The sequence below is a fragment of the Poecilia formosa genome, unplaced genomic scaffold (assembly GCF_000485575.1).
Source record: "Poecilia formosa unplaced genomic scaffold, Poecilia_formosa-5.1.2 Scaffold235, whole genome shotgun sequence".
NCBI lineage: Eukaryota > Metazoa > Chordata > Actinopteri > Cyprinodontiformes > Poeciliidae > Poecilia > Poecilia formosa.
In genome coordinates, this window is record NW_006800174.1 from 762,867 (window position 1) to 780,228 (window position 17,362).

At 32.8% G+C, this 17,362-nt stretch overlaps 1 protein-coding gene across 1 annotated transcript in view; it reads right to left on the reverse strand.

Annotated features, from left to right (window-relative positions):
- Positions 1-567: 567 nt before the first annotated feature.
- Positions 568-17,362, reverse strand: part of LOC103149767 (uncharacterized) — a 21,881-nt gene continuing 5,086 nt past the window's right edge. The window contains exons 5-23 of the mRNA XM_016680166.1: positions 17,226-17,361; positions 16,616-16,900; positions 15,524-15,649; positions 14,808-14,837; positions 14,649-14,678; positions 12,923-12,979; positions 11,772-11,828; positions 11,144-11,173; positions 10,177-10,194; positions 10,005-10,034; positions 9,362-9,397; positions 9,171-9,200; positions 8,198-8,227; positions 7,582-7,632; positions 6,534-6,818; positions 5,641-5,691; positions 4,465-4,749; positions 1,909-1,945; positions 568-1,749 (exon numbers count right to left, since the gene is read on the reverse strand). Coding sequence (XP_016535652.1) covers positions 1,911-1,945; positions 4,465-4,749; positions 5,641-5,691; positions 6,534-6,818; positions 7,582-7,632; positions 8,198-8,227; positions 9,171-9,200; positions 9,362-9,397; positions 10,005-10,034; positions 10,177-10,194; positions 11,144-11,173; positions 11,772-11,828; positions 12,923-12,979; positions 14,649-14,678; positions 14,808-14,837; positions 15,524-15,649; positions 16,616-16,900; positions 17,226-17,361 — 1,602 coding nt within the window. The 3' untranslated portion in view covers positions 568-1,749; positions 1,909-1,910. The remainder of the gene's footprint in view (positions 1,750-1,908; positions 1,946-4,464; positions 4,750-5,640; positions 5,692-6,533; positions 6,819-7,581; positions 7,633-8,197; positions 8,228-9,170; positions 9,201-9,361; positions 9,398-10,004; positions 10,035-10,176; positions 10,195-11,143; positions 11,174-11,771; positions 11,829-12,922; positions 12,980-14,648; positions 14,679-14,807; positions 14,838-15,523; positions 15,650-16,615; positions 16,901-17,225; position 17,362) is intronic.

The window sequence follows — 17,362 nt, forward strand, 5'->3', positions numbered from 1 at the left end:
CTTACTGTTAATTTAAAATAACATTTTACATTAAAGCTTTGTTCAAAAAAGTTAAGTTTTAATTAACTTCTTAAATGCTAAAGGGACATCTACACCTGTGAATCATTTTCAAAAGTCAAACTGTTTCATTTCAATAATATTAGAAAAAAGATACTATTTTGGAACCAGTTTAATAGCTCAAATAAAATGTGTTTTTCTCAATTATTATCAAATCAGAGAAACTCATTTCAAAGTCTTACATATTATGTACACTTGTAAATCAATATTTGATCATTTACAGCACACTATGCAGAACTTATGCAAAGCTGAGTTAGAGCACTCATCTGCCCTGTAATTATCATTTCGCTTTTCTGTACACATGAAGTCCAAAGTCAAAACTATGGTGATTAAACTTCTGGTAGTTAGGCCCTGCTAATAAAGCTTCTATTTTAAGAATCCCAGCATAATGTAGAGATTTTTAAAACTTAGAATTTTTTAACATCATCTTGATATTAGCTAAAACTTAAAAAAAAAACTGGGCAGAATGATAAAAACTTCACGTAAACCATGAAAAAAAGCAACAACTTATAGAATATTTTGATTTATTTATTCAGAGGGAAACAAAAACAGAAATGTTTCAGCATTCAGTATGTGTTCTGTTCAGAAGTCTAAATCATTTCAAAAAGGTCTCTCACAAAAGACCAGTGAATAGAAAACATGTAAAGATATGATTACGAAGGTGATACAGTAAAATTACTGAAAAACTTCATGCATAGCTTGAGTTAACCATTTGAGGCAAGGTGCTAATGCCAATACTTTGCTCATATTCTTATCATTTGACATACAAAATACAATTATTTCTGAGTAATCTTTGTACCACCACTGCAATTTAATGTCGAAAAAATGTATACCATTTATCACACAACTTTAAATCAATGGAATAAAGCCCCATAAACTCCCAAAATACAAACAAAAACTAATAAAAGATAGACAAATTTTTTAAGAAACAATCTTGTATTTCATTAATAATGGATACCATAGAAAATAAGAAAACTTTGAGAAATAATCAACTCAATAAAGCAAATGTTTAAAAGAACACATTTATGAAACAAACCTTTTTATCAACATTGCAAAAATCCAAATGAACTTAAAAAGAAATCCCTTAATTCATAGATGGGAGAAAGTAGTATATGTGGTGTTAATATTTAAACAAATAAATTTTACTTTGCTAATCCAACGTATTTTCAAACTCAGTTTTATTTCTACTCTTCAAGTCTACAGAAAAGAAAAAAAAAACTCACATTGAAGAACATTTTCATTTGGAAATCTCATAGTTTAGGAGTATTTTGTGTGCTTAACTAATACTGAACATAATCATTCATCCAATTCTTCCTATTTGTAAGTAGGTTTTAAATATCAGATTTCATAGATCAGCCAGAGAACACAGTTTATTTTTGATTTATTTTCTCTGAACAAAAAGAACAGTTGTCTCAGTTTCACAATTTCTACAAGATTTTGATTAGTTTGTTTCTTTTAAATTGGTACTGGAGACAATCAGTGTTACACATAAAGCAGAGATTGAATTAGCCCAAATTATATATATATTTTTTTCATGTAGATCAGCAAGTAGTATGTTTTAAAAGTTTCTATACAATGTCTTGCCATGATTATTTTATGTATTCTGGTAAATTTGGTTCCAGACAGTTGAGAAAGTGAAGTAGTCAGAATCGTGTCACTCGCTTTGACTGCTGGTACCAGAAGATGAGCCCGCTGCAGAAGTAAATAAAAAACTGGGTTACATTATTTTTTACAAAACAGTGAACATAAGTAACACAAGAAGTTTTTCTTTGCTGTTGTTGTGCTAGTTATGTTCTTTCTGTGCTTCTATTGAAACACACAACAAACATTTTTAAGTGTGAAGTTACTTACGTTCAGCACCAGAATCGTTGGATGGATTGGGTTTGTCCTAAAAAATACAGAAAATGTGTTCATGTTCACGACTTGGACATGTCCATACAGCTGTTGCTCTATAAAGTTTATTAACAGAATGTATAGATACATCATTGGCCAAGCTATATGAAGAAACTTTTTAGATGTGCTTTTTGTGGCATATTTCAATCCAAAGCTGCCTCATATGCTACTCAATATATTATTGATCCTTGTGCAGGAAAACTCTTGCTAATGAATCATATAGATATCTACAAGCACAGAGGTCAGTCTGTCATAACCGACCTCTGTCAGTCATAACTGACCTCTGTCAGTTATGACAGAGGTCATAACTGAAAGCTTGTCACCACGCATCACTCAGACAACTCAGAGATTCCTGAATTCTGTTTAAATTTTACAAGTTAATTATTTTTGATAAGAGTCTGCCCTTTCATTTGCACAAGCCACAAATATAAAGGTAATTTATGCTTCCTTGATCAGATTAGGATAAGTTTGTGAGCTATACAAAACATGTTCATCAGGTTGTTGTTCTTTTTACGTTATTCTTAGATAATGAGGTTTCGGTCTGGTCAGTTCTGACTAGTTTGAGCTCCTTTCAGAATGAGCTGTTTTAGGACCTCTTGTGACTTTAAATCTAAACAAGCTGCTGCTGGCCACGCTCCCTAAATCAACGTTGAAACAGTTTCAAAGTTTAGAAAATCAATGTTTGTGAATTAATTGTTCCAGAGGAGTCTAAAGTATTTAGACCTACAAAGAAAGACATATGTTTACATATCTTTGAACCAATAAACAGTTCAGTATTCTAAAAAAGAGTCCATCTTAGAGTGCATCAAACATGTACTTTCAACAGAGTAGCAAGGTGATTGGCAAATGCCTCACAAAGAAATGAAGTACCGTATTTTCCTTACTATAAGGCGCACGTAAAAACCTTCAATTTCCTCAAAAGCCAACAGTGAGCCTTATAATCCGGTGCGCCTTATATATGGATCAATATTGAGCCACAACAGGTCTAGCAACTACGGCAAGCAGCCGCCGACTTCATTTTCGCCCATAGAAGAAGCGCGCGGTGCATGCTGGGAGAGTTGTCAGTACGCTGGTTTGTTAATAAAGTTTGACTGACCTATCTACCTACCGACCGTCTAGAATCAGGTCGTCTGCAGGTCATTTAGCACCACGTTCTCCATGAACATGCTGTGCGTGAATGGAGAAGGGTGACCATTGTCCGGCCACGCCCCGGCCCAGTCGCGGAAACCTCTCCTCACCGACCGGAGTCGGACTGCTTTGTTGACATCCTTTATGTCAACAAAGTGGCTTTAGACATTCATCCGGGGTGCTTCGAGGCCTGGGGGTACTTCGACTAGGGAAGTGGTTCTTAACCTTTTTTGAGGTACCGAACCCACCAGTTTCATATGCGCTTTCACTGAACCCTTCTGTAGTGATAAATAAAGTATTATTTTTTTCCCCCAAATTCAAAACAGGGGTGACCCAATTAGAGTCTAGTTGGGTCACCCCAAGATCACTAAGTCTTCTTAAAAGGTAGAGTCTCTGAGAACAGTTCTTCAAAATATAGTCAGTGTTTTCAGTTGAGCTGACTGTCCAGGAACGACCAGAGGTATTTCAAATTTGCCACAGTTTCAAAAGATTGGCCATCAAGAGAAGCAGGAACCACTTTAAGGTATTGTTTAGATCATTTAATTAGCTCTACATTCTTAAGAGAATGAAAAATTAATAATAAATAATAAAGACTGTGGTATTCTGATTTAGTAATGTAATTATATTAGTTGTGTTACCAACCCCACGCCACTAGAGGCACTAGCAACCTCGAAAAGATGCGACTGAGGAGCAGATATGAAAGTGCACCAAAAGATACAGAATTTGGTAAAAACTGTGAGTTTTGTGCGACAGACTGGTGACCTGTCCAGAGTGACCCAGCCTCTCGCCCGGAATGTTAGCTGGAGATAGGCACCAGCAACCCTCCCAACCCCATTAAGAGACAAGGGTGTAAAGAAAATGGATGGATGGATGGATGAATGAATGGATAGACGGTGAGCTTTGCTGAAGTAATTAAAGACACAAGTTCAAATCCATGCTGAGAGTGGAGCTCCTTCAATCAGTGCTCCTCCGCAGCTCTGATTGGCTCAGCAATGTAACAAAGTTATGATCTGCCGCAAATCCTTGCAAATAAATATTCTAAAGCTCATCTTAAAACCCATCTTTTTTACTTGGCTTTCAACTGCACCGGGATCTAATTCTAAATTGTATTGTTTGTTTTTACACTGTAAGTGTTATTTTTAATTGTTATGTTGTGTTTTAATGTACAGCACTTTGTATCAGCTGGGATGTTTTAAAGTGCTTTATAAATAAAGTTGGATTGGATTGAACATACTGATGAACATTTTCATCTGATATGCTTTAACATATTCTTAATATATCTTTTTCACTGAGGTAGAATCTACCAAACAAAACAAAGCAAAAATACATATGTTTTAAAATCATAATATCATGCCCTGATATAGAGTAGAAATAAAAGTTTCTCACCATATTCCACCTGAATGTGAACATCAGTGGCTTTCCGAATGACTTCACAGGAGTATTCAGCAACATCAGACTTCAAATCCTCTACATGATCTGTTCTCTGGAAGGTCTTGTCATTATTTGGGTGAACTCCATCGGTCTGAACCCCGTCGTCTTCAGTAAGGATTCTGCCGTTTCTTTTGATATGCAGAATGATGTCTTTTGAATTAATGCCCGTAGCCTGACACATCAAAATTGTGTTTGTCTCGACTTTGGCCTTACGAGTGAACACGTGCACTTTAGGTTTAGCTGGTGAGAGAAAAATGGAAATTTGTGTTTATAGGGTAGTTGATATTTAACACAGATAGCAAAAATATGATTCACTGATATTTTTCATTGTAATATAACACTTGCATAACACTTAAGTGCAATACAAGGGGGAGAAAACTATGACATCTACCCACATATAATGATATAATGAGAAATGAATTGCATTACAAAAATATCCTTTAATCTATGTTTAGAAGCAAGAAATTAAAAAAAAATGTTGAGATGTAATGTACTTTAATGAAAGTTGTTATTGTGTGTTGGTAATGGAGAGCTCAAAAATAAAATGAAAAGTTTCTATGCATCTAAAACTGTGGCATGTATAATGTGGTTGAAAGGAGGCTGCAAGATTTTAAGGTTGTTGACAAATTTCTTGGGAATTTTTTTCTTGCAACTTTAAGACAAACTACGTATATAAGAAATTTGCATAAATGCTACACAAATGTCACAGTAACAACCAGACTCAGAGCTCATGATGCACCATGCAAAGTCTCTGTCACAAAGATGATGATTTACTCTCCTTGATATGCTGAAGCACATTTTAACTGACTAACAGTTAGTAAACATTAGGTGACTAAAATTAAACTAAATAAAAAATGAATACAAACTGAGACTTCAAGATAATATTTTAGGTTAAATTCTATGGCTATAACAAAATTATGGCTCTAGAAAAGCATTTAATTTGAAATGCATATTTACATTTACCTAAAATATGTACTTTAAATGCAGATTTAAAGTCAAAAGTGCATCTTAATTTTGACATTTGCCATTTTAGAATTACTAATTTACTTTATTAAATTAACTCTGCAATGATTATTGTGAATTTATTCTGTGTAAATAAACAAAATTTATTGAACAGAAAGTACCACTTACTTTGCGGCAGATTATCTTTCCCCGCTGGTTTTGCATTTTTGGCATTTTCATCTGCAACAAATATCAATTATAAGAAGCTGGATACATGTCCTTAAATCTGTTTTATATATTTTTATCTTAACAGCATAAAACTATTAACACTGTTGAAAAACAAAGTTTGCTTGCCAGGGTTAATGTCTGCTCTGACAGATATACACAGGACATTAAATTAAAACTTTCATTTGTCAGACTTCTTGCAAAGTGCTGTATTTATTCTATAGGGCTCAATTCTGGGCCCACTGCTTTTCTCTCTGTATCTAGTGCCTCTGGGTTCTATCCTCAGTTACATGGGATTTCATTTCATTGTTATGCTGACGATTGCCAGATTCATTTGCCCTTGAAGAGAAAGATGTCCATTCCGTCAAACATCTCCTGGCATGTCTAGGTGATATCAAGGCTTGGTTGGGCTTGAACGTTTTTAAATTTAAATGAAAAGAAAACAAAGTTGATGGTGGTTGGACCCAGTGGCTCCTGTGAGTCCTCCTCTGTTGACCTGTGACCTTTGGAGGTATATTTTAAACTTGTTATTTCAGATCTTGGTTTTAAGGTGGACAGTGATTTCTGAAAATGTTTGTTTGTTTTTACACTGTAAGAGTTATTTTTGAATTGTTATGTTGTGTTTTAATGTATAGCACTTTGTATCAGCTGTGGTTGTTTTAAAGTGCTTCATAAATAAAGTTGGATTGGATTGGATTGAACATACAGATGAATATTTTCATCTGATATGCTTTAACATATTCTTAATATTCCTTTTCACTGAGGTAGAACCTTCCAAACAAAACATTGCAAACATATATATGTTGTAAAAATCAAAATATCATGCCCTGATATAGAGTAGAAATAAAGTTTCTCACCCCATTCCATCTGAATGTGAACATCAGTGGCTTCATGAATGACTTCACAGGAGTATTCAGCAACATCAGACTTCAAAACCTCTACATGATCTGTTCTCTGGAAGGTGTTGTCATTATTTCGGAGAACTTCATCGGTCTGAACCCCGTCGTCTTTAGTAAGGATTCTGCCGTTTCTTTTGATCTGCAGAATGATGTCTTTCGGATAGAAGCCCGTAGCCTGACACATCAAAATTGTGTTTGTCTCGACTTTGGCCTTACGAGTGAACATGTGCACTTTAAGTTTATCTGTTGAGAGAACAATGGAAATTTGTGTTGATAGGGTAGTTGATATTTAACACAGATAGCAAAAATATGATTCACTGATATTTTTCATAGTAATAACACTTGCATAACACTTAAGTGCAATACAAGGGGGAGAAAACCACGACATCTACCCACATATAATAATATAATGAGAAATGAATTCAAATATAAAATAAAATATGTTTCTATGCATCTAAAACTGTGGCATGTATCATGTGATTGAAAGGAGGCTGCAAGATTTTAAGGTTGTTGTTGACAAATTTCTTAGGAAAATTTTTTGCAACTTTAAGACAAACTAAGTATATAAGAAATTTGCATAAATGCTACACAAATGTCACAGTAACAACCAGACTCAGAGCTCATGGTGCACTATGGAAAGTCTCTGTCACAAAGATCATGATTTACTCTCCTTAATATGCTGAAGCACATTTTAACTAACATTTAGTAAACATTAGGTGACTAAAATTGAACTAAATCAAGAAAAGAATACAAATTGAGACATTACGATAATATTTTATGCATATTTAAATTTACCTAAAATATGTACTTTAAATACAGATTTAAAGTCAAAATTGCATCCTAATTTTGACATTTGGCATCTTATAATTACTAAATTACTTTTCTTAATTTAGAGGAAATATAACTGGACCAATCAAAGTATTTTACACAATTAAATCTGCAGTGATTATTGTGAATTTATTCTGTATAATTAAACAAAATTTATTGAACAGAAAGTATCACTTACTTGGTGGCAGATTATCTTTCTCAGCTGGTTTTGCATCTTTGGCATTTTCATCTGCAACAAATATCAATTATAAGCAGCAGGATTCATGTCCTTAAATCTGTTTTATATAATTTTATCTTAACAGCATAAAAAATAAAACTGTTGAAAAACTATGTTTGCTTGCCAGAGTTACTGTCTACACTGGACAGGACATTAAATTAAAACTGTATTTCATTTATCAGACTTCTTGCAAAGTGCTATATTTATTTTGAACATTTTCATCTGATATGCTTTAACATATCCTTAATATATCTTTAAACTTTTATGAAAAAAGGAGCTTATGATGCTATGTGACAAGTCTAGTAATTATCTATCTTGCAATAAACTCTTTTAGAATAAGTTTGACCAAAGAGAAATTTGTTTCAGCACTTAAGATTAATCAGAGGAGAACCAAGGAATAAATGAATGTTATGTCAAAACGACTGATTAAAAAAAGTAACTTGATTTCCAGGGTACCTTTTTATATGACACAGTCATTTACATCAAATTACATTAGACTATGGTTTACCCCTACATCTTTATAGGAAATAGCAGACAGAACACTTTTCAGTGTAGAAAATCAATGGGTGTGACTTACCAGATCCAGAGGTGGCCACAGAATTTAAACCTAGAAATAAAGACATATATTGGTATATCTTTGGAACAATGAACTGAGCAGTAATTGCAAAAGACATCCTAATATCCCTGACACAGAGTATTAAGGTGATTGATTAATGCATTGAAATGAAGTACTGAATTGAATGAGAAGACTTTTATTCATCACAATCTATTAATGCAGTCTCATATTTATTATTTATTAAAACATTCAATAACAAAATATTTGTAATTCATTTTCTTCAATACTAAAAATGTTTTAACACTTTTGATTAGAAATTTTGATCACTGCTCATCATGCAGTAAGCTCCAGCTCACAATTTTTGGTAGTCCCAAAGGAAGAGGTAACACTATAGTTTCAGGGTTATATTATTTAAATAAAATAATCTAAATAACTAAAAATATATCTGGACTGTACACACTGCCTTTTAAAATGATTGGAAAGCTTTCAGGGTATTTTTGGTCAAAAGAAAAACAAAAAAGGAATATTACACTTGATTTCTTCATAAATTTTGTATATTGTTGTTTGTTGGAAGAAACACTTCAGTGGATCTAAAACCTCATGATATGCTAACATGAAGAAAGATAGACTGACTACTTTTCAATGTAATAATGGACTGTTCAAGCATTTAGTTTGACCTTAGTTCATAATAAAACAATAGAGACCTCTGTACCTGACAACAAAAAGAAAACTTGTCTCAGTAAACAATTTCTACAAGGTTTTCATTAGTTTGTTTCTTTTAAATTGGACTATGGGTTACTGGAGACAATCAGGGTTAAACATAAAGCAGAGACTGAATTAGCCCAAATTCAGTTTTTTTTTTTTTTTTTTTTCATGTAGATCAGTATGTTTTTAAAGTTTCTATACAATGTGTTGCCATGATTATTTTATGTATTCTGGTAAATCTGGTTCCAAACAGTTGAGAAAGCGAATTAATCAGACTTGTGTCACTCACTGTCACTGCTGGTACCAGAAGATGAGCCCGCTGCAGAAGTAAATAAAAATTGGGTTACATTATTTTTTTACAAAACAGTGAACATAAGTAACACAATAAGTTTTTTTTTGTTGTTGTTGTTGTGCTACTTATGTTCTTTCTGTGCTTCTATTGAAACGCACAGCAAACATTTTGAGTGTGAAGTTACTTACGTTCAGCACCAGAATCGTTGGATGGATTGGTTTTTTCTAAAAGATACAGAAAATGTGTTCATGTTCACGACTTAGAAATGTGCACACAGCTGATGTTGTATAAAGTTTATTAACAGAATGCATACATAATTGCCAAGCTGTATGCAGAAGCTCTTTAGATGTGCTTTTTGTGGCATATTTCAATCCAAAGCTGCTTCATATGCTACCCAATATATTATTGATCCTTGCACAGGAAATGAGCCATATAGATATCTACAAGCACAGAGGGCATAACTGAAAGCTTGTCACTCAGACAACTCAGAGTTTCCTGAATAATGTTTAAAGTTTTACAAGTTAATTATTTCTGCCCTTTCATTTGCACAGGCCACAAATGTAAATGTAACTTATTATGCTTCCTTGAAGAGATTAGGATAGGTTTGTGAGCTATACAAAACATGTTGTTTTTTTTCTTTTCTTTTTACAACGTCATTCTTAGATAATGAGGTTTCGGTCTGGTCAGTTCTGACTAGTTTGAGCTCCTTTCAGAATGAGCTGTTTTAGGACCTCTTGTGACTTTAAATCTAAACAAGCTGCTGCTGGCCACGCTCCCTAAATCAACGTTGAAACAGTTTCAAAGTTTAGAAAATCAATGTGTGTGACTTACTTGATCCAGAGGAGTCCTCAGAATTTAGACCTACAAAGAAAGACATATGTTTACATATCTTTGAACCAATAAACAGTTCAGTATTCTACAAAGAAAGTCCATCTTAGAGTGAATGACATGCACTTTCAACAGAGTAGTAAGGTGATGTATCACAAAGAAATGAAGTACTTACTTTGAGTAGAGGCTCTACCTATTAATACAAAAACAAAGTTATGATCTGCAGCAAATCCTTGCAAATAAATATTCTATTCATTAAAATTACTGAATAATCAATTTCATAACACAGTTAAAACTGCAGTATGTAACTTTAATGAAAACATATGTTTTTACATAAAAAATAGCTAAAACTATAACTATGTTGTGACAATGTAAAATGAGACAAATAATCTGTGAGAAAAAAAATCAAGTTCCTCTGCCTCCTCCCTTTGGTCCTACTATTATCTACATAATCACACTGCTCCATCAAACAATCAGTCAAATCCAGGAGGATGGCCTTAACGCTGTAAATCACCCTTGTGTAAGCATTGCTCACCTCTTCCCCTTTTTTCTCTGCTATACTATAGCTGGTTCACAACAATGGAACTTTCCATGACTATTTAGCATAGCCACAGATGAAATAATAATTATATATCACATTTTATCAAAGTGTTCAAGCCTAATCACGGACATTTAAAGATAACTTTTCATTAACTAACATTTTTGGTCACATTACAGATCAATATGTAATCTGAGTAAATGCTGGGAAAAATGTGCTCAGTAAGTGGATACGAGTTTTCTATCAGGCATTTCATCACTTTCAGGGTCGCAACTACATATTATTCAGGTGGATGCGAACACGTAAGTCGGCGCCCCGCCCCCACCGAAGGAACACATTTCTCAGGTGGATGATGCGTACACAGCATACGCTCACTGTACCCTCCCCTCCCTCCCCGACACGAAGGTAGGTGAAAGGTACAACTCACTACATTTACCCTGTTATGGGACCGTAGGGCGCTGAAGTGAATGCGAACACATCATCGGCGCGTCGCGCCCTCCAGACGGGGTTTTGTTTTTTGTTTTTTTTTTACACCATATGATTTATAGGAAATTTTGAGATAAACAATATTTGAAAGTTTAGAAAAGCAATGAGTGTGACTTACCCGACTCAGAAGAGATCATAGAATCTCCATCTACAAATAAAGACATATGGTGGTGTATCTTTATACATATAAAGGCTTATATATGTATATAAAACAAAAAAATATAGTTTGCTTCTTGTTTTGACGTAGTAGTAAGATAAATTTGCGAGTTATCTTTAGCAAAGATAAAAAATAATTAGATTGAAGGATTTATCTTCAGGGCAAAAAACCCCAACAAAAAACAGTTTTTAAAAGATTCAACTACAAACTATTGTTAATTTTGCCCCACTAATATTTAGTAAATGTAGGCTTGATAGTTGCAAAGCAGAAGGAATGTGGGATAAAATAATAAAAATGTAATTTTACAATAAGTGGCAAAACCTTGCAAAAATATTTTTATTAAAATTACTAATAAATCAGTTTTATTACACCTTTAACACAGATGAAAAATATGTATTGCTCAAATTTTAGGAAAGTTTTGAAACATAGTCACAGACATGTCTGGGGAAAAAGATACATTTGCATGAAAAGCATATTGCTTAAGAAACACTGACCCGTCTCCCCTGTCTGACAGAGAATACGTTTGCATTTACCGCTTTAATGCTACGACTGTATGAATGTTGAAAAGAGTACTGGAAAAAAATCTTACCATTATCAAGGAGGGGCTTCTTCTCATCAGGTTTCTTTAAATCGCTTACTGGTTTATCTACACAAAATGATTCAAACACAGACAGTAAATACAGAACTCACTATTGTTACCTATTTTTGAATATTTGTAATGCAATATCATAACAGAAACATATCTCTTTAATCTGTTATTTTCACAATTCCAATTGTGCAATCAGTTTAACAGTAATTTGATCTAATTTGTTCAATAATTTCACAACAAGGCACTTTTTTTGTTTTATGGATAAGATCACTGTCACACTATAAGTTAAATAAAAATTAAATAAAAAAAATAAAATATAAACTGAGACATTAAGATAATATTTTAGTTTAAATTCTATGGCTAAAACAAAATTATGGCTCTAGAAATGCATTTAATTTAAAATGCATATTAAATGTACTTAAAATATGTACTTTAAATACAGATTTAAAATCAAAACTGCAACCTAATTTTGACATTTAGCATTTTAGAATTACTAAATTACTTTTATTAATTTAGAGGAAACACAACTGGACCAATCAAAATATTTTACAAAATTAACTCTGCAGCGATTATTGTGAATTTATTATGTATAAATAAACAAAATGTGTTGAACAGAAAGAATCAGTTTCTGTTTAACACAGGAACTGATTCTTCAGCTTCTTCAGGTGGTTTTGCATCTTTGGCATTTTCATCTACAACAAATATCAATAATAAGCAGCAGGATTCATGTCCTTAAATCTGTTTTATACATTTTTATCTTAACAGCATAAAAAATAACACTGTTGAAAAACTAAGTTAGCTTACCAGAGTTACTGTCTGCACTGACAGTTATACACAGGACATTAAATTAAAAATGTATTTCATTGTCAGACTTCTTGCAAAGTGCTATATTTATTTTGAACATTTTCATCTGATATGCTTTAACATATATTTAAACCTTTTTTCTGTGAAGAAAAAAAGGAGCTTATGATGTTATGTGACAAGTCTAGTCACAGACATGTCTAGGGAAAAAGATACATTTGCATGAAAAGCATATTGTTTAAGAAACACTGACATATGTCACCTGTCTGACAGAGAATAAGTTTGCATTTACTGCTTTAATGCTACGACTGTATGGATGTTGAAAAGATTACTGGAAAAAAAAATCTTACCAGTATCAAGGAGGGGGTTGTTCTCATCAGGTTTCTTTTTATCACGGACTGGTTTATCTACACACAATATTCAAACACAGACAGTAAATACAAAACTCACTACTGTTAGCTGTTTTTGAATATTTGTAACATAACATCTTAACAACAGAAACATATCTTTTTATTCTGTGTTTTTTAGGTATATTCCAATTGTGCAATCATTTTAACAGTAATTTGATCCAATTTGTTCAATAATTTCACAACAAGGCACATTTTTTGTTTTTTGGATAAGATCGCTTTCACACTTTAAGTTAAATAGTTAAATCTTTATTACACCAGACAAAACATTAGGAAAAATTCTTGTTAGCCTGAAAATGCTATAACACTTAAGTGCGATGCAAGGGGGAGAAGGCTAGGACATCTACCCACATATAATGACAAATGAATTGCATTACAAAAATATCCTTTAATTTATGTTTAAAAGCAAGAAATTAAATATAAATATTGGTAATGGAGACTCAAATATAAAATAAAATATGTTTCTATGCATCTAAAACTGTGGCATGTATAATGTGATTGAAAGGAGGCTGCAAGATTTTAAGGTTGTTGACAAATTTCTTAGGAAAATTTTTTGCAACTTTACGAATAATTACTTATAAAAGAAATTTGCATAAATGCTACACAAATGTCACAGTAACAACCAGACTCAGAGCTCATGGTGCACCATGCAAAGTCTCTGTCACAAAGATGATGATTTACTCTCCTTGATTGCTGAAGCACATTTTAACTAACAATTAGTAAACATTAGGTGACTAAAATTAAACTAAATAAAAAAAAAAATACAAACTGAGACTTAAAGATAATATTTTAGTTTAAATTCTATGGCTAAAACAAAATTATGGCTCTAGAAATGCATTTAATTTAAAATGCATATTTATATTTACTTAAAATATGTAAATTAAACACATATTTAAAGTCAAAATTGCATCCTAATTTTGACATTTGGTATTTTAGAATTACTCAATTAAACTTTATCTTTAAGAACATAAATCTACATAATTTTAAAGTATGATCAGTAATACTTTAACAAATTTATGTCAGATCATGACTTCTTGGTTAATGTCAAGTTGTCATAACAAAGACATTTTGAGTAATGTCAACTTTGTATTAAAACTGTCATGACTTACCGAATCATGACACTTTATGAGAACAGTCATAAATATTCATGAAGACTTATCGTACTCACATTCATGACAGGTGTTATGTCATGTTTATGACGGTGTCATGACAGGCTTATTCATAACCTGTCAAATAAAGTGTTACCCAGACTTCTTGCAAAGTGCTGTATTTATTTTGAAAATACTGATAAATATTTTCAAATGACCAATTTTGATATGCTTTAACATGTCTTTAATATACCTTTTTACTTTTAAGAAAAAAGGAGCTTATGATGCTATGTGATAAGTCTAGAAATTATCTTTCTTGCAATGAACTCTATTAGTATAAGTTTTACCAAACAGAAATTTGTTTCAGCACTTAAGATTAATCAGAGCAGAACCAAGGACTAAATGAATGACTGCCATGTTAAAACAACTCTGATTTAAAAAAGTCACTTTGTTTCCTGAGTAACCTTTTATATGAGACAGTCATTTACATCAAAGTATATGAGACTATGGTTTACCCCTAAGGCTTTATAGGAAATAGACAGAACATTTTTCAGTGTAAAAAATCAATGGGTGTGACTTACTAGATCCAGAGGTGGCCACAGAATTTAAACCTATAAATAAAGACATATATTGGTATATCTTTGGAACAATGAACAGTCCAGTAATTGCAAAAATCATTCTAATATGCCTGACACAGAGTATTAAGGTGATTTACAAATGCATTGAAATTAAGTACTTACTTGAATGAGGAGAATTTTCTTCATCACAATCTATTAATGAAGACACATATTTATTAAAACATTCAATAACAAAATATTTCTATTTAATTTTCTTCAATACTAGAAATGTTTTAACACTTTTGTTACAAGCTCCAGCTCAGTGTTTATGGTTGTTCCAAAGGAAGACTCAGGGTTATATTATAAAATAATCAAAATAAATGAAAATATATCTGAACTGTACACATGAAAATGAAAATGATTAGAAGACTTTCAGGGTTTTTCTGGTCAAAGAAATAAACGAATACTAGGCTTGATTTCTTGATAAATCGTGTATCTTGCTTTTGGTTGGGGGCAACACTTCAATGGATTTAAAACCTCATGATATGCTATCATGAAGAAAGGAAACAGATTAATTAATTTTCATTGTAATGAAGAACTGTTCAACCATTTACTTTGATACCTCATTTAGTTCATAATAAAACAATAGAGACCTCTGTACCTGACAAGAGCAAATTTAATAGACCTATTTATTTGCATAATGAAAAGACTATATAGTTAGTGTGTACATTGGTGTAAATGTGAGTTTTAGTACAATTTAACAATGACTTTTTACATTTTTTGATTAACATTTTCATCAGGTATTTTATTCTAATGTATGCAGATGAAACAAAGTTAACAAAAGGGATGTAAGGAGGCATCAACTGTATATTTTCAAGAGACGTGTAAAACAATCTTACCAAGTCGACTTGTCCTCAGCTTAAGGCAGACAAGTGTCACAGCAACAGCCACAACCACAATCACGATAGAAGCAGAAGCAGCAATGATGACGTTGGTATTTCCTTTGTCTTCTACAAAAGGGTTTTCTACAACAAAACAAATTTCATATTAGATTTAGTTCGCTTTCAATACATAATGTGTGGAATTTCATATGGGACCACTTGAACTTTAGCTGTATATGAAATACCTTAACTTACAGTGCTGTAAAAAAGAAAGTATATTCTCCCCTTATTCTACCATTGTCTTCTCTCACATTTAAATGTTTCAGATCATCAAACAAATGTTGTTTTCAGAGATAATCACAATAAATACAAAAAGCAGTTTTCATTGGCAAAATCATGACCTGACCACTTGTTCTGGAAAACAGAAATCATTTTTTTTAGCCACACTTCACCCCCAAACCTGCACAATCTGAAGTAGAACCCGTCAGACAAAACAAACTAGGCATTTTTTTTAATCAACCTATCATGCTGATCTAAAGAAATCAAACAGTATAAACATTTTCTGACAATCAGTCAGGAAAAAGCTACAAATAATTTCTAAGACTTTTGGACTCTTAACTACAGTAAGCTATGAAACAGGGATTAACCTTCTCAGGAGTGTCTGCCAAAATTGCTCTGAAAGCAACAACTCATCTACCAGGACACAAACAAACCCCAAACTTGTAAAGCACTGAAGGTTTCATATAGTCAGTGTTCAACGTTCAACAAAAAGAAAGAGACATTATATTTTTTATTTCTCTTATTCACTGTAAGCTAACACAGTAGCAATCCTTTTAGTATGCTGGGTGTTGAATGAGAACTGAACTTGACCAACCAGCCAACAATTCTCATTTGAGTTTAACTTATAACTGCTAAGGCTGCAAAGCATATGAACAGGGTACGCAAGTATAAGCTTTGGCTTCAGTCTATTCCTTCTTTGGTAAATTATGGGTTTGTTGATTAGTATTGTTTTCTGTTTAATGTTGATAATTTACCTAAGTAAAGTGAACTGAACTGAACTGAACTAAATAAGTAAGCTTAGATATAGAAGTAGAACAAAAAGGTTCTCACCCCATGTCTGATTAACATGCCTTTTAGAGGCAAGATGCTCGACTTCACAGATGTAGGCGGAAACATCAGACTTCAAAATCTCTACGTGATCTCTCCTCTGGAAGGTGTGGTCATGATTTGGGCGATATCCAGAGGTCACCAACCCGTCCTCTTTAGTCAGGACACGCCCATTTCTTTTGATATTCAGGATTATTTCTCCTGGATAGAAGCCCGTTGCCAGACACGTCAAGATAATGTTTTGTTCAATGTTAACCTTTCGTGTGAACAGGTAGACTTCAGGTGGAGCTTGAAAAACAAAATGAAATGTGGCATTAGCAGGGAAGCAATTCAATGTTTAGATCATTTTAACTTTTCTATTTTATCAATTTAACTATATAGAAAAGCAAAACCTCACAGAAGAGAAATAAATGCTACATTTCTTAGACAAAGTATTACCTTATTTTACAAACATCTTTCTACTTTAGATATACACTTCAGATCTTTAGACAAATGCTTTGATTTAGTAGAAAAGAAAAAAACTATGTTCTCTTTCTCAAAAACTGAATGAATTCACTATTTTTGATGAAACTATATGTAGAATAGCGAAAAAGTCTGATTATGTTATACATACAGGCTTTTTCAATCTTCTCTTTCCCAAAGCCTCTAAACTTGCTCATCCATTCCATGCACTCCTTCTCCAGGTAGCCCTTGGTGTATTCCTTCAGCACCTGGACCTCATCCCACTTCCTCTTGGTTTCTTCTGCTGCA